Raw genomic sequence first — 22,075 nt, forward strand, 5'->3', positions numbered from 1 at the left:
TAACCGTCAAAACCTTGTTTCTGGACCAATAAATTGATGCAAAGGATTGACCAATGTTGAAAGCAAAAGCAACCGGCCGCCGGCCGGTGCATATAGAGTGATGTCGAAGCGTGCATCACGACCACCGTGTATGACAATGCATTAACGACCAGATAGTGAGGAGGAGTGAGTTGGTGCTGAGTGAGTATCATGCATGTATGGCCGCCCTCCTCCAGTCGTGCTCGCTAGGCTCGGTCTTGGGCTTTCAGATTCAAATAGCAATAATTAAGTAGTAGTACAACTTTTGTTCTGAAATAAAGGATTTAGCTTTGTTTAAATATAATGATAAATACGGATGATTTCAGCTCTGCTGGTTTACTAGAGCGGATCTGCAGGATCATGTTTCTAAAATCTGGCACAGTAGATGTAGTGGTAAGAGTTATTTAGATAGATGGCATTCTCGTTTTGCTAATCTTCGGAAAAACCTTAAGGGTTGGAATTTAAATATAGAGGGTGAATATAAAAGAGAAAGGGATACTATTTCTAAACATTTAGATTATATAGATAAGCAGAGTGAGTTTGCAGGGTTGTCTGTGGCTGACTATGAGCATACAGATGCTATCTCCAGAACAAGTTAAACCAGATTCTTCATGAAGAAGAAATCAAGTGGTTGCAACGTGCTAAGGAGCGAGATCTTTTTGAGAGAGATAGAAATACGAGGTATTTTATGATTAAAGCTAGTGGTGGTAAGCGTAAGAGTGAGATTTTTAGGCTTTGCCAAGATGAAGGCGTTATTGAAGGAGATAAAAATATTCTTGTTTATGCTACAGGCTTTTATAAAAAATTATTTGGTCCAGTTGGGCTTCTCCCTCTTTCTTTGGATGTACCTTTATCTAATGACTTGGATGAAGAGGATAAACTTTTACTCACTCGCCCCTTTTCTTTAGAAGAAATTAAGGATGCGGTTTTTTCAATGAAACATAATAGGGTACCTGGCCCAGATGGTTTTCCTATTGAGTTCTTTCAGAAGTTTTGGGAGTTGATAAAAGTGGATCTTCTTGCTCTGTTCATTGATTTTTACAATGGTTCTTTGGATATAAAACGCTTTAACTATGGTATTATTATTTTGATGGCCAAAGGTCAAGGGGCAGATAAGCTCCAGATGTACAGGCCCATTTGTCTACTAAATGTGATTTTTTTAAAATTTTACCAAAGTTTTGAATAACAAAGCTATTGCTTTAGCTGATAAAGTTATCTCTAGTATTCAATCAGCCTTCATAAAAGGAAGGTTTATCCTAGATAATGTTACGGTTTTACATGAAACCTTACATTACATGCATAGGAGGAAAAAAGCTGGGTTTTTTTTTCAAAGTTGACTTTGAGAAAGCTTATGATAAAAATAAATTGGGATTTCATGTTCTCTGTTCTGGACATGAAGGGGTTCCCTGAGTTGTTTATAAAATGGACTAAGGATGTAGTCAATAATGGTAAGGTCTGTATTATGGTCAATGATGAGTTGGGTCCATACTTTCAAACAAGAAAGGGCCTAAGGCAAGGTGACCCTTTCTCCCCTTTGTTATTTAACATAGCTGCAGAAGTTTTATCGGTTTTAGTTAAGAGAGCTCAGGAAAATGGACTACTTACGGGTTTAGCCTCGGTTTTGCTGGATGATGGAATAGCCATCATACAGTATGTGGATGACACTATTTTTATGTTTGAGGATAGTCTGGAAAGTGCTCGTAATCTAAAGTTTATCCTATGTATTTTTGAACAACTCACTGGTCTAAAAAATAATTTTCACAAAAGTGAAGTGTCTTTCTTCGGTGCTGCCTTAGATAAGCAAGAGATGTACACTCATATTTTCATTTGTAAAAAAGGAGATTTTCCTTTTAGGTATCTGGGGATCCCCATGCATTTTAAGCGTTTGCTGAATAGTGATTGAAAGGATGTTGAAGATAGGATTGAAAAGAAGAATGCTTGCTAGAAAGGCAACATTACCTCGATTGGATCTAGACTCATTTTGTTAGAAGCTTCTTTGAGAAGCATTACTAGTTATATGATGTCTTTCTTTACTATGCCTAAAGGGGTATTGAAAAGATGTGATTTCTTTCGGGCTCGCATGTTGTGGTAGGAAAAGTAAATGCTAAGAAATATCATTTGGTCAAATGGTCTGATGTTTGTCAGCCAAAAGATCAAGGGGGCCTTGGGGTGACAGAATTACATCTCAAGAATGTCAACCTTCTGTGTAAATGGATTTGGCGTTTAGAAAATGAAGAGGGTCTATGGCAAGACCTAATTAAAGCAAAGTATCTTAAAAAAATGTACCTTTTCTCAATGTAAGCCTAGTCCATCTCATTCCCATTTCCGGTCAGATCTAGTGGCGATAAAAGACATCTTTTATAGCTGTTGTAAGAGAGTTCTTGGGGATGGCAGGAAAACCCTTTTCTGGGAAGACAGTTGGGTTGGGCACCAGCCACTTTGTCGAAGTTTCCTGCGACTCTATAATCTCTGTTATAGTCATTTTATTACAGTTCATACTGTTTTTAGCAAAGGTTTTGATATGTTAAAGTTTAGAAGATTTCTAAGAGAGGAAACCAAAGCCATGTGGTGTAAGCTTTTGGACGTTTGTAGTCAAGTTCAGTTAAAAGATGAACCTGACAGAGTTTCGTGGCCGTTGACAAAATCTGGTACTTTTTTGGTTAAATCAATGTATTCCTTTTTAGTAGCAAAAAAGGTTAATTTCCCCTATAAAACTATGTGGACCCTCAACTTCCTTTGAGGATCAAAGTCTTTTTGCTGGTTGGTAATTAAGAATAGAATCCTAACTAAAGAGAATCTTAGGGTGGAAGAAACTGGAACTGTGTGAGTTTTATGATGATTACGAAACTCAGGAACACTTGTTCTTCTTGTGCCCTCTAGCGAAATATATTTGGAACGTGGTTAGTGTTTCTTTGGGATTAGTAAGATATTTGAATGCTTTGTTGATCTATATAGAGATTGGTTCAACACGTATTCAGGCCGAGATAGGAAGGTTGTAATTGTAGGTTCAGTGGCGGTTGTATGGGCTATTTGGAAAACAAGAAACAAATCTTGTTTTCAAAAAATTCGCCTCGGAGAGACCCCACAAGTGTTATTACTCTTGTTTTTCATTTCATTAACACTTGATCGAAATTGTAGAAAAATGGGTTGAACCATGTAAATGTTCTGCAGTTTCTATTGAAACTGGGGATCCCCTGCGGGGTTCCTTTTCTCGAAAAAAAATTACGGATGACACGTTAAAATGCGTCTAGATATATCCATATTTTTTTATTTAGATAAAGATAAATCACTTATCTCCGAATGGAGGGAATAGTTTTTAACCAGATATATGATCAGCGTGTAGGTACCTGCAGTACGAGGCATTGCATTTTCTTGAAATTCCGTCTCCGGGTGATATATGGGTGGTCTAGGACGTTCACACATACACATATGCCAAGGCAGCAACTGAATCCATGGGACTTGGGAGCGACCACACAAAAGGCAACAGGCAGGAGGACGACGGGCATGTACGTTACACACAACAACCGTAGGCGTGTAACACGCACGGACGTACGGTACGCCTAGCTATAGCTCCAGCACATACTCTTGTCCGGCCGTTCCTTCCTATAAATAAGCACGCAGCAGCTCCTGAGCATTCCATCCCAAGCACAGGAACCACTGAGCTAGTTAACTTGGGAGTGAGAGTGAGAGTGATCGATCCAAGATGTTGGGTTTGTTTACTCCGCGGCTCAAGGGGAAGGTGACGCTTGTGCGCAGGAGCGTCATCGACTTGAACCACCCAGGAGACGCCGTCATCAGCCACGACACCTGGGATGAGCTGACCACCAAAGGCGTCACCTGCCAGCTCATCAGCTCCACCGTCGCCGATCCTAGTAAGTAGTAATTACTAACCTCGTCATCTAATATGAAATGGAGGGAGTAATTCGCAGCGGAGACTTATATATGAGTTGGCATGTATGTATGGATGCAGATGATGAGAGCCGGGGTCTCGTGGGTGACGAGCATCATGTTGATTACCCGGTGTTCCACTTACAACCAATCATCCACAGCGATTCCACCTACGATGTCACCTTCAAGTGGGACGTGAATAAGCTCGGCATCCCCGGCGCCGTAATCGTCAGGAACTACCACGCCACCCAGTTCCTCCTCAAGACAATCACCATTGAACAAGTCCCCGGCCACCGCGGCCCTATCGTCTTCCTCGCAAACTCATGGGTCTACAACACCGACAAGTACCACTACAACCGAGTCTTCTTCACCAACGACGTACGTCTAGCTACCTTTCTTGCATCGATTCATTCCATGAACACCAATGAATTTGCTAATGAACAAGCATGGGATCGATGCCACCCTCAGACGTACCTGCCGAGCAAGATGCCGGCGTTGCTACGGCCGTACCGAGAGGACGAGCTCCAGATCCTTCGAGGGGACCACCCCAAGCAGGAGAACGGCGAATACAAGGACCGTGACCGTGTTTACCGCTACGACCTCTACAACGACCTCGGCGATCCAGACAACAACAACCCTCGCCCCACCCTCGGCGGCCCCGACAGCCCGTACCCTTACCCGCGCCGCGGCCGCACCGGCAGGAAGCCCACCAAGTTGGACCCCACGTGCGAGAGCGCCAATGTGGTGCCCCTGCTCCAGCAGTTCTACGTCCCCCGCGACGAGTGCTTTAACCACGCCAAGAAGGCCGACTTCACCGCCTACGCCATCAAGGCCGTCAAAGGGGGCATCCTCCCCCTAGCCAGGGAGCGATTCGACAGGATCACGCCCCGCGAGTTCGACGACTTCGACGACATCTACAAGCTCTACGACGATGGTGGCCTTAAGATCCCCGACATCCCTGCCCTCGACGCGCTCTACAAAGCCTTCCCGCCGCTCAGAAGCATCAGCCCAGCCCCCGGGGACTTCCTCTTCAACATGCCCATGCCGGATGTCATCAAGGAGGACAAGCTCGCATGGCGGACGGACGACGAGTTCGCCCGCGAGATGCTCGCCGGCCTCAACCCACACATCATCACGCGCCTGCAGGAGTTTCCTCCCAGGAGCAGCCTTGACGGCTACGGCGACCAAAACAGCAAGATCACTCCGGACCACATCCAGCACAGCCTCGGCAGGCTCACTGTCGACAAGGCCATCGCCGACAATAGGCTCTTCATCCTCGACCACCACGACAACTTCATGCCTCAGCTCCTAAAGATCAACAACCTCTGGGACACGTTCGTCTATGCCACCAGGACGCTGCTCTTCCTCCAGGACGATGACACCCTCAAGCCAATCGCCATCGAGCTCAGCACGCCCCGCCTCGACGATCTCGGCATCAAAGTGGTTGGCGCCGATAGCAAGGTCTACACGCCCCCCTCCGAGTCCGACAACAAGGTCCAGCACACCATCTGGCAGCTGGCCAAGGCCTACGCCGCCGTCAACGATTCCGCGTGGCACGCCCTCATCAGCCACTGGCTCCACACCCACGCGGTGATCGAGCCATTCGTCATAGCCACCAACCGGCAGCTCAGCGTCACACACCCCATCCACAAGCTCCTGCAGCCGCACTACCGCGACACCATGATGATCAACGCCCAGGCACGCCAGCTCCTCATCAACGCAGGCGGCCTCTTCGAGATGACCGTTTGTCCTGGTGAGTACGCGCTAAGAATCTCCTCTGACGTCTACAGAAACTGGAACTTCACCGAGCAGGCGCTGCCGGTAGACTTGATCAAGAGGGGCGTGGCCAAGGAGGATAAAGACAGCCCCTACGGAGTGTCTCTGCTCATCAAGGACTACCCGTACGCTGTGGATGGGCTGGCCGTCTGGTCGGCCATTGAGAACTGGGTCGACGAGTACTGCAAAATCTACTATCCCACCGACGACGTGCTTCAAAACGACGTCGAGCTGCAGGCATGGTGGAAGGAGGTGCGTGAAGTCGGCCATGGCGACATCAAGGACCAGCCCTGGTGGCCCAACATGACAACCGTGAAGGAGCTCGTCAGGTCATGCGCCACCATCATCTGGATCGCCTCCGCGCTGCACGCGGCCGTCAACTTTGGACAGTACTCATATGCTGGCTACCTCCCGAACCGCCCCACATCGAGCCGGCGCCCAATGCCGGAGCCAGGCACCAAGGAGTACCAGGAGGTGGAGACTAATCCGGACATGGCCTTCATCCACACCATCACTAGCCAGTTCCAAAGCATCATTGGTGTGTCCCTAATCGAGGTCCTGTCCAACCACTCCTCCGATGAGGTGTACCTGGGACAGCGTGAAGAGCCACAGTGGACATCAGATGACAAGGCTAAAAAGGCCTTCCAGAAGTTCAGCCAGAACCTGATCAACATCGAAGGAAGAATCATCAATATGAACGAGAAACAGAGTCTCAAGAACAGGAATGGTCCAGCAAAATTCCCCTACATGCTCCTCTACCCCAACACCTCTGACACCGATGGCGAGAGCGCCACCGGGATCACCGCCAAGGGCATCCCCAACAGCATCTCCATCTGATCAATGTTTATGGTACAGTATTATTTTTTGTCGTATATGTTTCTCTACTTTCACATTGCAAATAAGAAATGAGTATATGTGTGTGTCTGTATGGGGTCAGAAGCGTGCTCGTTCACGTTGAGGCCGAGTTGTGTTTGTTTTTCTGTTGATGAAGGGGGTCATCGCCTTGTAGTCAGCAAGTTTTTTTGAGCTTCAATAAAATAAAAAGGCAGAAAAGACACATGGTTAATGCGTCGCAAAACATCGCCCTTGTATTCTACCATGTATGTGTGAGTGCCAAAAATGAAACTGTGTTGTAATTGAGGCTGGCCAAAGATTTGGTATTAGAGCATGACTGGAGGAGGCAACGAGAGACACATCACCAGAGAAGAAGATGTCACCATGAGCAGGAGCAAACAGCCTTGACAATGGCTCAGTCATCTGAAAGAGGACCAACAAGAATCACATAAGGTTTTTGAACCAGCTGCGATAACATCTAATAGAGTGGTTAACAACAATCAATTGCCTATGTTATGGTAGAATGTATGTGATGTTCCACTATCATAGATGATTCATTTGATGTTTGTCCACTAGACAGAATTAGCATGTTGTCTTAGCTTTCTACCTTTTCTTCGCTCTTCCGTTAGCAACACATCAGTTTTGACTGGTTTAGCAGATAAAATTTCAAATGTGAAATGACAGAAAGATACCACCAGACCTCAATAAGAGTTCCTTTTATAACCCCAATGACATCCTCACCATTTTCACCATATTCTGAATGATTGTCACGCTTGTATCAAAAAGCTTTGCATATCAGACATGTACGCAAGTTTGCATACTGTTTATAGTAGAATATATATATTCATTTACTCTTTACGGTAGAAGATACATTCATTTGGATATGGATGTGTTATTTTCTACGCAAATCTTTCTGAAAGTCTTGTCAAACCAACTGGCATACCTTCAATTATAGCACCTCAAGCACACATTGCCTAAATTATAGAAAACTAGAATCAGAGAAAAAGGTAATCAGTAGCTACAGCCATACACCACTTATTTTCTAATTATTCCCCATGGTGTAGACAAAGATATCTCCTAATAGTAATACCAAATATGGTCAAGGAAAGGGAGCAACTGACTGGTGGAAATGGGAACTACAAGTGGTGGCAGAGGTACGGGCGAATCAGCTTGCCGATCACCAACAACTGATCCATCTGAGTCCTTCAAGTACTTGATCAGAAACTGCAGGCTGTACACCAACGCTTATTCTTGCCATAGACACTGAACAAGCAATGTGCAGCAAGTTAGGACACGATTTTCAGCGGAAAAAAAATCAGAAAAGCACCAATACTGTGTTCAGAAACTGCAAGTAATGAAGGCATTTGAATGGAAGGTCATGTGAGTAAATTTTACATAGATGTGAAAGCAGTATGTTGAGTATATGGGGCCTGATACTGGAATAACAGTTCTGGGTCCTTGTTTGTACTTTGTACCTAGTACCACTTGTTTGTGCCACTATGTTCTTGGTTGTGTTGTAATATAGGGAATCACAGTTGAAGAATAGATTAATCCAAAGCCAGGTGAGTTGATACCAGGGTCCTAAAAAGGAATTGGTAACAGCAGGAGGCAACATCCCCTCGAGTTGCTCCCCAAAAGTCTTTTTATCTAAATTTGGGGCATGCATTGGAAAGATCCTCCAATTATCAACTATGAACGGCGAAAAATTAATACAACATCTGGAGTTCGTTACCAGAATGAAGAAGACATCATCCTTACCGTGGCGGGGTGAGAAGAGAGGAGATGGGTGAGGACTGAGGACGCAGCTTCGCAGGCGGAGCATGGCGGCAGGCGACGGCGCCGGTGGCGGTTCCGTTGGGGATGGAGGGGAATCGAGTACTGTGGAGAAGAGAAACCCAGAGCTGGCTGGGCCTCAAGATGGGCTCCGCCCTCTCTTTTTTTTCTTCTTTGCGTGTTGGGTGTGCTCGTGGGATTGTCTGCCACTGCCACGCAGCGAAAGCCAAATCCCGAGACTGCACACTCCCACTACCGTCCCGCACCGGGCCGCCGGCGGCAGGCCAGCGATGGCGGAGCTTCGGCACTCGACGGCGGCGGCCGCCGCCCGCGCGTCCAATTCCCCAGCGAAGCGCGACTCCGACGCCTCCGCCGCCTCCTCCCCATTCGCCTCCACCTCCGCCGCCCGCGGCCGCGACGACGACGACAAGGACGCGCACCGCTCCTCCCCCCTCCTCCCGCAGCACCACCACCACAAGCAGCTCCTGCCGTCTCCCCTCCGCTCCCTCCTCGCCCTCGAGGACCCCAGGCCCCCCACCGCCTCCCTCTCCTACCGGATCTTGCTCGCCGTCCTCGCGCTCCTCCTGTTCGCCGCCCTCTTCTCCGCGCCCTCCCTCTGGTCCCGCTTCGTGAGTTACCGGCCACCTCCTTCTTCCAATGCCGTTCAAATCAATCGGAATCCCCACCCCGCACTTACTACGTTTTTGCCTTGTTTCATATTTGGTTTATCGTAGAACGCGCCCTACTTGTGCCAGAAGGAGGGGATCACGCTGCACTGCCCTCAGGTGAAGTGCTTTTGATCTCAGCAAGCGTTTTCACAACTTGTGCTCGCGTGAGAAACTGGAGTAGTTCTTATGAATTTTATTGTATTGATGAATGATGACTGCAGACCAAGGAACCCCTCTCGCTGTGGGAGAACCCGCGTGCTGCCACCACGTCATGGAAACCCTGTGCAGAGCGTCGAAGCGATGAGCCCTCAGGCAAGTCCTGCATTGATATTGCTTGAAAGACACACAAAAAAAAGTGTAGCATATGCTGAATCGTCAGTAGCCTTGAGCTGGTCAGTCATTGTGAGATCACTTACTAGCTAAGTGCTAGTTACCACACAGCTAGGTTTGTGGTAGTTCTTTTACAATTGTTTTTTGGTTGTTGATTGCTGTGATGTGGTGTTAATTTTTCTAGGACGGCTAAAACCTGAATTACACTGTTCTTCGAGAGTCGAATTGTGACCCATAGATCCTTACTTCCATTTCCTATGAAATGATGTTGCAGATTTATGTGGCAGCATATGGCGAACTTTACCCATGTTATCCCTGTGAAATGATCTTTCCATCAGTAATGTGAAGTTAAAATTATAATGCAGTTTTCATTTATAGACTTCTGTTGTGAGCAATGAGTCAGAACACGCAATAGTTTCCATGTAAAGTGCTATGCCAGATCTCATGATCTCGACATCTTCTAGCCATGTTTCGTGATACTTACTTGTAGAACCATAGTGTTTCACTGCAAGAAAGGATCCCTCTGCCAGTGAAGAGATGTTCACCCTCTGTTATATACATCAACTAGTGCCTTCATCATCAAACATTTGTTTCCTTCCATTCCATGATTGGGCCCTGATATTGATGTCAAAATATATTGGTATATAATGCAGATGTCCCACCTGAGAACGAAACATCTGGGTATATTTTCATTCATGCTGAGGGTGGACTGAACCAGCAACGAATAGCTGTATGTATGCACTTCTGTTGTCCCAGCCTTTCTCTCCTTATTGTGTGTGATAGCTAAATATTTGTTTCCGTGCTGCAATGTTTTTTTTTTGTGCTAGCACAGATTTGTGGCAACCTGCCAGTACCTCCAAATCTTGTGTCACCTGAGAATATTTTATTATTTTTTCCTATGTAGCCAGTTGTTACTTAAGCATAATCAGGCTATACCTTCAATACATTATTGACAATTCATTTTGATAACATATTTTTGCCATGATATGCTGTTGCTTATTTAAAGAAAAAGGACTCTCCTGTCATTTAATGCTTATTTAGTTACCTGCGTAAGATGATCATGGCAATTTCTTGAGCAGTGAGCAGTGGTAATTAGTTTCCTAAGATAGCAGTTTCAGTTACTACATAGACCCATCTGTTAATTTCCCGTCTATGGTGCTTATGCAGATATGTAATGCTGTCGCAATTGCTAAGATAATGGATGCAACACTTATTTTGCCAGTTCTGAAGCAGGACCAAATATGGAAAGACCAGACGTAAGTGTTACTTTCTCTTGTAACTTTTTTACCTGTCTGTTTTCCTGCTGGTATAGTGGTCTTTACTTGACAGTTTTGTTATACAAATTTTGCTTCGCAGAAAATTTAATTCGATGTTAACTGAGGATAGTGTCTTACTAGAATGTTGGGAAATGAACTTATAGTTATTCTACTCCGAGCCCTTGTGCATGCATGTGACACGAGATCTTTTGTGAGTATTGGCTCTTATAAAGATGATATCGTTCTCATACTACTACTTGAATGACCAAAATACGTGCTTCCAAAAAACATTGTCCATCTTCATGCTTATTTATGATTATGGGCAAATCCTCCTTGTTGCTTCGGTAGCAAAGTAGGGACTAATGGAAAAAATTATGTAGATTAAAAATGCATATTGAAGTACTATGAATTTTATAAGCAGGAAAACTTGCAATATCATGTTTAGCAGGTCCAAAGTTTTCCTGCTCCTATACTGGGTGTTGAATGATGAACTGATTAATATTGGATATAATGTGGATTCATAATTCTCTTATTTGCAGTATCACCTGATTTTACTCTGTTAAATACATTGTGTTTGCCATTACTATTTTGATTGTTAAGATCATTTGTCTCCTCTGCAGTAAATTTGAAGATATCTTTGATGTGGATCATTTTATAAACTATCTGAAGGATGATGTACGCATTATCCGAGATATCCCTGACTGGTTCACAGAAAAAGATGAGCTCTTCACCAGTATAAAGTAGGTTATATATTTTCTTTTGTTCCTTGCCTTAAGTTTTTAGTGCCTCTCTGCTTCAATGTAGGACTGTAATCTGTAAGATCTTTCTATATGGATTATTTTATTTATGTGGTTATGATCCATATGAATTTATCCTCTGCACTCATTCACATGTCGGAAAATTTCCTTGAATAATACTTGAGAAAAATGTTATGATTTTTTACGTTGCAATCAACGCTACAGGATTCAAGAAGGTGTGGCATTGTAATCATGCGATTATCCTATTCCTGTGTGTTTTAGAATTGAATCAAAATGGCCACTACCCCTACCATTCTGAAATTTACGTTAGAATAACACACAACACACTAATTGAACTTTTTGAATTCGAAATTTCTGTCACCAGTGAGATTTATTTATGGTTCCAACAAATGTATTTCAGTAGGTACAGGGAAGTCTAAAGTTACATTCATCTTGATATATATTTTAAATCTTGTTTGTTCTTAGCTCATCTTTCATGGGTATTCTGATAGATCTGAAGCAGTTAAATTTGTTTGTTTTCTTGTTGTCTCAGTATAAATTTCTATTCTGCTTAAGTGCTTATATCGGGTGTAAATAACAAGCAACTGAATTGCTCTAATATCTTCTGTTTATAATAGTATTGGAATGTTGTATATGACAGGCGTACTGTGAAGAACATCCCGAAGTATGCATCTGCTCAGTTTTACATTGATAATGTACTTCCAAGGATCAAAGAGAAAACAATAATGTCTATTAAGCCATTTGTCGACAGGTTGGGGTAAGTCAACAACTGAATCAACTATGTTGTGGCAACCATTCATACATGTGTGTTCTTAACCCAAAATTCCAATCTGCTTCCATGCTAATGTAAAGAGACCGTTGCTGTTTCTTTATTCGCTTTTCTTTAATTTGTGCCACAACAGTTACATCGTAGAAAATCTTTAATATGGATGTAGTAGTATAAACAAACATAATACAAACCTTCAATTTCAGATATGACAATGTTCCGATGGAGATCAACCGGCTAAGATGCAGAGTTAATTATCACGCTTTAAAGTTCCTACCTGATATCGAAGAAATGTCTGATAAGCTGGCAACAAAGATGAGGAATCGAACTGGCAATGGGAATCCATACATGTAAGCTACAGTGAATCTCTTATGTCTAGACTGTCTGGAGTTCATTGTTTTCAAAGGGAGTGCTTATTTGATGATGAAGTAATAGTCTCATCTTTTAAAGGGCACTTCATCTGAGATATGAGAAAGGAATGGTGGGACTGTCCTTTTGCGACTTTGCTGGAACACGTGAGGAGAAAGTAATGATGGCAGCTTATAGACAGAAGGAATGGCCACGCCGCTATAAGGTCATCTCAAATTTCCGTTTTCTCGCAGTTATCTCAGTTCAAGTCTTCAAACATAGAGGTGTGCACAACATAACATTCTAACAGTTTTCAATGTTATGTGCAGAATGGATCTCACTTGTGGCCATTAGCACTGCAAAAGAGAAAAGAAGGACGTTGCCCCCTTGAGCCTGGTGAGATTGCTGTGATCCTGCGAGCAATGGGATACCCAAGGGAAACACAGATATACGTTGCATCAGGGCAAGTTTATGGCGGCAAAAACAGGATGGCTCCCCTCAGGAACATGTTTCCCAACTTGGTGAGTTCTTCCATGGCTCAACCAAAGTGCTTATCCACCACCCCTGCAGAGACATTGCAAGTTTGCAACATTTCATTAATTTTCTTTTGGAGGAACTGAGCAAGTCCATTCCACCCTACAACCATTTAAATCATGAGTCGGAGAGTGTTGAATCTCCGGTTTGAAGCCGGGACCGATTCTAGACTCACACAGTAGTCAGGAGAGGCAAAACATACTTCAATCATTTCCTGCTCTTCCCCTGAATGCATGAGCCTCAGCAGAAACAGACATAAGCTTTGCACATGTGCTTGCAGGTGACCAAGGAGGAGCTGGCGAGCACGGCGGAGATGGAGCACTTCCGGAAGCACGTGACAAGCCTGGCAGCACTAGACTTCTTGGTGTGCCTCAAGTCGGACGTGTTCGTGCAGACGCATGGTGGCAACTTCGCCAAGCTCATCATCGGAGCGCGGCGGTATAGCGGGCGCCACCGGCTCAAGTCCATCAAGCCAGACAAGGGGCTCATGTCCAGGTCCCTCGGTGACCCGTACCTGGGCTGGGCCTCCTTCGCCGAGGACGTCGTGATCTCGCACCAGGCCCGTGCCGGCCTCCCTGAGCCCACCTTCCCCGGCTACGACCTCTGGGAGAACCCACTCACCCCCTGCATGTGCAGAGCCTGAAACAAACTGAGTAGTTCTTATGTAGACTGTAGTTCACAAGTGACAACCAGAGCATCTGTAGTTCTATGGGGTTCACGCACTCTAGAAGCTAGCTAGTGTTTCAGTTTTCCTTTATTTGATTTTGTTCATATGATACGGAGTACCACTTTCAGTAAGTGTTCCTGGGCTCTTCAGCTAATATTAGGTTTTTGTGTTCAGACTTCAGATGATTAGACGAAGGGATTGGTTACCTCTGCAGTTCTATGGGGTTCACGCCCTGTAGAAGCACGAATCTCGATTTAGGTGTTACATTATTTGCATGGGTTTACTCATCACGACGACCGGCGGGATCAATGCATTTTGATTGCGAGTGTAGCAGCGGTATTCAGTGGTTGTTCTCGTCGTCAGTCTCTATGTCCAGGGACGGGGTTGCAGGAGGTGCGGGGAGTGCTTTTTTAGTCCCACCTCGCTACTTCGGAGGCACGGCGAGTGGTTTATAAGGGGAAGCGCTGCCCCACGTCTCGTGTTCGTAAAAAGGAGAGACGGTTGGCATCTCCCCTGACAGGGACGGGAATGGTCTTCGGACTTTCCTCTAGCACATTGCGGTTAAGGCTACCCGTTTCGGCGGATCTTACCCAAATTTTTTGGGGACTTTTTCGCTGAACTAGTGGCTGCAGAAAACAAAAAAAAGCTTCCCAAAGACTAGTAGAGTAGTGTGGAAATCCAGTTTGGCTCATATGTGTAGATGCACCTATTACTGAAAGAACATATTTCAAAATATCTAAAAAAAATTACTCAAATATTATTTTCTATGACCTGTGCAAAAAAACAATTTCTGATGCTCCAAAAAAGTTTTTTACGAGACATTTATTTGTCTTTTTTACATAGGCCACATGAAATATTTTTGTCCCGCAAAACTTTCATGGGGTAACATAGGATGTTTGGATGCACGATGAGGAATTTTATTCAATTTTTTTAATATTTTAAAATAAATTTAAATTTTACTTTTCCTAATAGGTGTATCTACACCTATGAGCCAAAATGTCTTGTCCATAGTAGTATTACTACATAAAAAAGGATATTATTTGGGGACCATGTGAAGCTGGGTGCATGTGTACCTCGTTATGAAAATTTTCAAAAAATGCTATTTTAATGTTTCAGAAAAATTTAAAATGAGTAAGCATGTATATATTATATTAACATTTACTTGTACGTATTTTGGCATAAAAAACAACTATGTGTGACCTACACATAAATGTGAAAATAGGAATTCTTATTTCCGTGAACAGTACAAACCCAATCATTATAGTATTATTGGGATATTTTGTCATTTTCGTGTAGGCCACGTACAATCGTATTTTTTCGTGCAAACTTACACAAATAAGTATCAATATAATATGTACATGTAAAAATTTATTTCAATTTTTAAAATAAATAGCATTTTTCTAATATTGGAGAAAATAGATGTATGCATACACAGGTTCATCCTGATTTTTTCTTATTATTCAGGGCTACAAAAGCTCAAGACTGCAAACATAACACAGAGCAAGCGGTATCACATAATTGGGCGTTGCTGCATTTTCTACGTTTTGCACTAGTAATGGCATGTGAAAAAACTCAAGATTAAAAAACTTATCTCCCAATGCTACAAAAAATAAACAAAGTTAGAATAAAAATACTCAAGAATGCAAACATAAAATAGAGTTGATCTAGCGCTAGCAAATTCGGGTATGAAAAAAAAAACTCAATACTTCAAAAAATAACAGATAAAATAGTCTCCTAGGACCACAGAAAATAAATAGAGTTAGAATTGCAAAAACTAGAGAATGCAAACATAACATAGAGTTGAACGAGTGCCTATCGGTAGCAAATAATCAGGCCTTGATGCATTCTCCATGTTTTGCACTAGTATTAGCTTTCGCGTATGAAAAAACGTAACATTGTAAAAATAACGGAGTCGATAATCTACCTTGTCTGAATCGTGATTCTTGTTGAAATATTGGGCCCACTTTTAGTGGCCCAAATTAGATTTCAGTTTTCCCTATAAATCTCAAAGCCCACATAGTGGCAGCCTTGTGAGTTTGAGTCCAAGTTGGTGGCAGCTCACTAGTGAGTGGCAAGAGGTGGAAAGTTTAGTCCCACATGGAAAGTTGGGAGGAAGTTAGACCACCTTATAAGGTGGGTTGTTTCACCACTAGTAAGTGAGTGAGAATAGGAGTGCTACACGCGCGCTCCTCCTCCTCCTCGCTCGACTCGTCACGTCACGTCACGACACGACACGACACGCGCCGCGCTCGTGGTGAGTGGATTGAGCCTCGAGCCGAGACTTTCCTTACTTTTTGCAGCTCAGGAAAACGAACAGAGTTCTAGACGAACGCGTCACAGTTAGTCGGTTCGGGTCGCTCCCGGATCGTGGGCTATCTGTAACCGACTCAAAACGTTCGTGCGACGTGGGTCTGGCCCACGTTGACTAGGGTTTCCCGAGCCTATATAATCTCTTGCCCGGCTACCGCAGAAACACACCGAATACACGAGTTAGGGTTTCCACCTCTCTCTGCTTGCGCCGCCATCGTAGTCTACTCCATCCCGCGCGCCGACGTGCATCGGCAAACGGGAGAGCAGGTCTCCGGAACCACTCGTCCTTGCGATCATGTACGGGAGAGGGCGAATTAGGTTTTTGGGAAGCGCTCTGCGCGACTGCTCAAGCTCTTCATCACGGGTCGCCTTCCGTCCAAGTCGGGCGGTGCTGCCTACCGTCGTCTTCAACGCCGTCTACTTCGACCCGTCGTCCCCGTCGTCAACAACGTTGTCATCAACAACGTTACTGCTGCGACATCATCTGCTACACCTCCACCGCCACCTCCACCAGATCGGTACGTGCGACATATCTCGATCTATTCAGCGATGGATGGATGTTGTATCGTTTGCCATGCTACTATTCATGTTGATTAATGCATCTAGTATGTTCGAGTTTCACATGTTAGTAGTTGCTGTCGTCATGCTTAATGTTCTGGAATTAATCATGGAAATTGTGCCTAATTATCCAACAATCCAAAAACCTAATTGTAGGCAATTTCCTGAGTTAACTATGGCTGGTTTTGCTGATGCACTGAGGCCGGACAAGTTTACCGGTGTGCACTTTAAGAGGTGGCAGATTAAGGCCACGCTCTGGCTTACTCATTTGAAAGTGTTCCATGTGAGTAATGGTCTTCCTGAAGGAACTATATCTCGACCAAGATCGGAACAAGTTCAAGGAAGACAATACTCTCTTTGTCGGATGCGTACCTGAGCATTCTTGCTGATCGTCTATGTGATGTGTATATGCACATAGTAGACGGTAAAGAGCTCCGGGATGCACCGAATGCTAAATTCGGTGCAACCGATGCGAGCGATGAACTCGTACATCATGGAGAGCTTCCATGACATCGGGATGGTGAACAACCGTTCTGTAGTCGAACAAGCTCATGAGATACAGTGCATTGCGAAAGAGCTTGAACTCCTTAAGTGTGCCTTACCTGATAAGTTTGTGGCTGGATGCATTATTGCTAAGTTGCCCTCTTCATGGAGGAACTTTGCCACAACTCTCAAACACAAGAGACAGGAGATATCAGTTGAAAACCTGATAGCGTCTCTTGATGTTGAGGAGAAAGCTCGGGCTAAGGATACTACTGAGAAAGGAGAGGGTCAGTCTAGCGCCAACATGGTGCAGAAGAAACCCTACAACCAAGAACAAAGGGAATAACAAGCCCTCCTTCAATAAGCCTATGAAGACTACAACCTTCAAGAAGAAGAAGATGATAAACAAAGCAGATCCGAGCTGCTTTACTCGTGGAGAGACCGGCCACTTTTCTAAGGACTGTCCGGAGAGGGCGGACCGCAAGAAAAAGGCGAGGCAAGTCAACACGGTGACCGCTAGCAATGCCGATGGGTACGGTAATCTCTTTATCGTTCTTTCGGTATTTCAATCTCCATGTTGGTGGATTGATACGGGTGCTAATTTCATGTGTGTGCCGACATATCCATGTTCACTTCTTACCGGGTCGCCCGGGATTCTTCCGTCTTGATGGGGAATGGGTCACATGCTTCGTTCGTGGTGTTGGCACGGTAGATCCGAAGTTCACTTCGGGGAAGATCGTGCGAGTCGAGGAACGTGCAAGCATGTCCCTACTATGAACAAGAATCTCGTTAGCGGCTCCCTTCTATGCGGAGATGGGTTTAAGGTTGTCTTAGAGTCGAATAAAGTAGTTGTTTCCAAGTTTGGACAATTTATTGGTAAAGGCTATGAGTGCGGAGGCTTGTTCCGCTTTTCGCTTTCGATTTCAGTAATAAGTCCGTGAACCATATTTGTGGCAATGTTAGTGATGATACCGGTGTTTGGCATTCTCGTTTATGTCACATTAATTTTGGTTTAATGTCTCGGCTATCCAAGTTTAAGTTTAATTCCGAAGTTCACCATTGCCAAAGGTTATAAGTGCCATAGTTGTGTGCAATCAAAGCAACCTCGGAAGCCTCACAAGGCGGCCGAGGAGAGAAACTTGGCACCTCTAGAACTCATACATTCTGATCTATGCGAGATGAATGGTGTGTTGACAAAAGGTGGAAAGAGATATTTCATGACACTGATTGATGATGCGACTAGATTTTGCTATGTTTATTTGTTGCGAACTAAAGATGAAGCCTTAGACTACTTTAAAATTTATAAGGCCGAAGTTGAAAATCAACTAGAGAGAAAGATCAAGCGTCTTAGGTCCGATCGTGGTGGTGAATATTTTCCTAAAATCTTTGATGAATTCTGTGAGGAACATGGTATTATTCATGAGAGGACGCCTCCCTATTCGCCCCAATCAAACGGGGTTGCCGAGAGGAAAAACCGCACGCTGACTGACTTGGTGAATTCCATGTTAGCCACTGCTAGTTTATCAAAGGCATGGTGGGGGGAGGCTTTGTTGACTACATGTCATGTCCTGAATAGAGTTCCTAACAAGAATAAAGATAAAACCCCTTACGAGGAGTGGTCTGGGAGAAAACCATCACTTTCGTATTTGCGTACATGGGGATGTTTGGCGAAAGTCAATATTCCAATTACTAAGAAGCGCAAACTCGGACCAAAGACGAGTGGATTGTATCTTTCTAGGTTATGCTCCGCGGAGTGTAGGCTATAGATTTTTAGTAGTTCAATCTGAAGTACCTGATATGCATGTTGACACTATTATGGAATCTCGTGATGCAACATTCTTTGAGAATATGTTTCACATGAAAGATATGCATAGCATTGCTAGAATTTCTACTGAGATGCAGATGACTGGAAAGAAGCTGTCCATAATGAGATGACTGGAAAGAAGCTGTCCATAATGAGATGGACTCGATTCTTTCTAATGGAACTTGGGAGCTATCAGAACGACCCCATGGATGCAAGCCTGTGGGCTGTAAATGGGTGTTCAAGAAGAAGCTAAGACCTGATGGTACTATTGAGAAGTACAAGGCGCGGCTTGTAGCGAAAGGCTACACACGAGAGAAGGCGAAGATTACTTCGACACCTATTCACTGTCGCTAGACTTACCACCATTCGAGTACTACTATCCATGGCTGCCTCCTATGGTCTTATCGTTCATCAAATGGACGTAAAGACAGCCTTTTCTTAATGGAGAGTTGGAAGAGGAAATCTATATGGATCAGCTCGATGGGTTTGTAGTAAAAGGTGAAGAAAGAAAGGTGTGCAAGTTGCTAAAATCTTTATATGGCCTAAAACAAGCACCTAAGCAATGGCATGAGAAGTTTGACGAACTTTAACTTCTCGTAGGCTTTGTTGTCAATGAGGCCGACAAGTGCGTTTACTATCGCCATGGTGGGGGCGAAGGTGTTATATTATGTTTGTATGTGGATGATATTCTGATCTTTGGTACAAACATGAAAGTAATACACGAGGTCAAGTCTTTCTTGTCAAAGAGCTTTGATATGAAAGATCCGGGAGAAGCCGATGTGATTCCGAACATCAAGCCGATTAAGAACGAGAGTGGGATTACTCTAACGCAATCCCATTATGTTGAGAAGATCTTGAGCCGGTTCGGCTATATTGATAGCAAGCCTTCTTCAACACCTTATGATCCCAGTGTGACATTACGCAAGAACCGGAGAATCGCCATAGATCAATTGAGATATTCTCAGATCGTTGGCTCACTCATGTACTTAGCGAGCGCGACTAGACCCGACATCTCTTTTGCTGTTAGCAAGTTGAGTAGGTTCATGTCAAACCCGGTACCGATCATTGGCATGCACTTGATAGGGTCATGCGCTACCTATGTGGTACAATGAGTTATGGGATTCACTATTCAGTGGCACCCACTGTGCTTGAAGGATATAGTGATTCGAATTGGATTTCAGATGTAGCTGATTTGTACGCTACAAGTGGGTATGTATTTACCTTTGGATGTGGCGCAGTGTCATGGAGATCTTGCAAACAAACCATATTGACGAGGTCAACTATAGAAGCAGAACTAACTGCTTTAGACACAACCACTGTTGAATCAGAATGGTTGCGCGAGCTCTTGGTGGACTTGCCTCGTGGTTGAAAAACCTGTTCCGGCAATCCTTTTGAATTGTGACAATCAAACCGTAATTGTCAAAGTGAACAATTCTAAGGATAACGCGAAGTCATCAAGACACGTCAAGAGACGTTTGAAGTCCGTCGAGAAATTGCGAAACTCCGGAGTAATAACTGTTACATATATTCAAACAGACAAAAACCTGGCAGATCCCTTTACAAAGGGACTATCACGTAATGTGATAGAAAGTGCATCGAGGGAGATGGGTTTGAGACCCGTTGATGTTATACCATAGTGGTAACCCAACCTTTGTGATCGGAGATCCCGTGAATTAGGACCTGGGAAGAACAAACTAGTGGTTTAATTGAGGAGAGTATTATGTAATCCTCTCTATGTGAAGATGCACAACTCTCAATTGCTGTAAGGCAGGTTGGCGACAAGCATTAATGTGTTTATGTTGGCTATTATAGCAAAGATGTCTGTCCTACGAGCATTCTTGAAATAACACACCTATATGAGTCCGATTGTTAAACGTCGCAATCTATGAGATTTGGGTGATCTCTAGTAAACTCATGAAGAGACCATGAAGTATGACGCATATGCTTCACCCGCGGGGTAGGCTACCGGCAGCCATGTACCGGTTATGACTTTGAGTGAAACCCCGTTCACGCAAAACTTGCAATTCAAGGCTTAGTCCATTGTTCAAGTGTGAATGGATGTAGCTCAAGGTTCTAGGCGGAAGTTCAACTTAACAGTCTCCGCCGAAACACCGGTATATAAACAAGCAACGAGTATTGGTAAATCTCTAAATGGGGATTTGAGATCCGGTGGGGGATTGTTGAAATATTGGGCCCACTTTTAGTGGCCCAAATTAGATTTCAGTTTTCCCTATAAATCTCAAAGCCCACATAGTGGCAGCCTTGTGAGTTTGAGCCCAAGTTGGTGGCAGCTCACTAGTGAGTGGCAAGAGGTGGGAAGTTTAGTCCCACATGGAAAGTTGGGAGGAAGTTAGACCACCTTATAAGGTGGGTTGTTTCACCACTAGTAAGTGAGTGAGAATAGGAGTGCTACACGCGCGCTCCTCCTCCTCCTCGCTCGCTCGTCTCGTCTCGACTCGACACGACGCGCGCCGCGCTCGTGGTGAGTGGATTGAGCCTCGAGCCGAGACTTTCCTTACTTTTTGCAGCTCAGGAAAACGAACAGAGTTCTAGACGAACGCGTCACAGTTAGTCGGTTCGGGTCGCTCCCGGATCGTGGGCTATCTGTAACCGACTCAAAACGTTCGTGCGACGTGGGTGTGGCCCACGTTGCCTAGGGTTTCCCGAGCCTATATAATCTCTTGCCCGGCTACCGCAGAAACACACCGAATACACGAGTTAGGGTTTCCACCTCTCTCTGCTTGCGCCGCCATCGTAGTCTACTCCATCCCGCGCGCCGACGTGCATCGGCAAACGGGAGAGCAGGTCTCCGGAACCACTCGTCCTTGCGATCCTGTACGGGAGAGGGCGAATTAGGTTTTTGGGAAGCGCTCTGCGCGACTGCTCAAGCTCTTCATCACGGGTCGCCTTCCGTCCAAGTCGGGCGGTGCTGCCTACCGTCGTCTTCAACGCCGTCTACTTCGACCCGTCGTCCCTCGTCGTCAACAACGTTGTCATCAACAACGTTACCGTCTGCGACATCATCTGCTACACCTCCACCGCCACCTCCACCAGATCGGTACGTGCGACATATCTCGATCTATTCAGCGATGGATGTTGTATCGTTTGCCATGCTACTATTCATGTTGATTAATGCATCTAGTATGTTCGAGTTTCACATGTTAGTAGTTGCTGTCGTCATGCTTAATGTTCTGGAATTAATCATGGAAATTGTGCCTAATTATCCAACAATCCAAAAACCTAATTGTAGGCAATTTCCTGAGTTAACTATGGCTGGTTTTGCTGATGCACTGAGGCCGGACAA

At 44.5% G+C, this 22,075-nt stretch overlaps 2 protein-coding genes and 1 non-coding gene across 3 annotated transcripts; all 3 read left to right on the plus strand.

The window, feature by feature from the left end:
- The first annotated feature begins 3,679 nt into the window (after window positions 1–3,679).
- Window positions 3,680–6,748, plus strand: LOC124691738 (putative linoleate 9S-lipoxygenase 3). The gene is made up of 3 exons (XM_047225011.1): window positions 3,680–3,890; window positions 3,989–4,284; window positions 4,375–6,748. Exons 1-3 carry the CDS (start codon window positions 3,722–3,724, stop codon window positions 6,517–6,519), a joined length of 2,610 nt encoding a protein of 869 aa, XP_047080967.1. The 5' UTR covers window positions 3,680–3,721; the 3' UTR covers window positions 6,520–6,748.
- Window positions 6,749–8,579: 1,831 nt separating this feature from the next.
- On the plus strand, window positions 8,580–13,770 carry LOC124686424 (protein PECTIC ARABINOGALACTAN SYNTHESIS-RELATED-like). Its single transcript, XM_047220375.1, has 11 exons — window positions 8,580–8,918; window positions 9,024–9,074; window positions 9,179–9,269; window positions 9,941–10,017; window positions 10,455–10,543; window positions 11,164–11,283; window positions 11,942–12,058; window positions 12,274–12,417; window positions 12,518–12,641; window positions 12,745–12,936; window positions 13,230–13,770. The coding sequence occupies exons 1-11, from the start codon at window positions 8,580–8,582 to the stop codon at window positions 13,590–13,592; spliced, it is 1,707 nt and encodes a 568-aa protein (XP_047076331.1). The 3' UTR covers window positions 13,593–13,770.
- Window positions 13,771–14,094: 324 nt separating this feature from the next.
- Window positions 14,095–14,217, plus strand: LOC124693922. The gene has a single exon (XR_007000366.1). It is a non-coding gene; the product is annotated as a U6atac minor spliceosomal RNA (small nuclear RNA).
- Window positions 14,218–22,075: the final 7,858 nt, after the last annotated feature.

The sequence above is a fragment of the Lolium rigidum genome, chromosome 2, assembly GCF_022539505.1.
Source record: "Lolium rigidum isolate FL_2022 chromosome 2, APGP_CSIRO_Lrig_0.1, whole genome shotgun sequence".
NCBI lineage: Eukaryota > Viridiplantae > Streptophyta > Magnoliopsida > Poales > Poaceae > Lolium > Lolium rigidum.

Bases quoted from the DNA above. Each gene is read 5' to 3' on its own strand.
- LOC124691738 (XM_047225011.1), top strand. From the start codon at position 3,722: ATGTTGGGTTTGTTTACTCCGCGGCTCAAGGGGAAGGTGACGCTTGTG. The intron at 3,891-3,988 runs GTAAGTAGTAAT...GTATGGATGCAG, and splicing joins CTCCACCGTCGCCGATCCTA to ATGATGAGAGCCGGGGTCTC. The intron at 4,285-4,374 runs GTACGTCTAGCT...TGCCACCCTCAG, and splicing joins GAGTCTTCTTCACCAACGAC to ACGTACCTGCCGAGCAAGAT.
- LOC124686424 (XM_047220375.1), top strand. From the start codon at position 8,580: ATGGCGGAGCTTCGGCACTCGACGGCGGCGGCCGCCGCCCGCGCGTCC. The intron at 11,284-11,941 runs GTAGGTTATATA...TGTATATGACAG, and splicing joins GAGCTCTTCACCAGTATAAA to GCGTACTGTGAAGAACATCC. The intron at 12,642-12,744 runs GTCATCTCAAAT...TGTTATGTGCAG, and splicing joins AATGGCCACGCCGCTATAAG to AATGGATCTCACTTGTGGCC.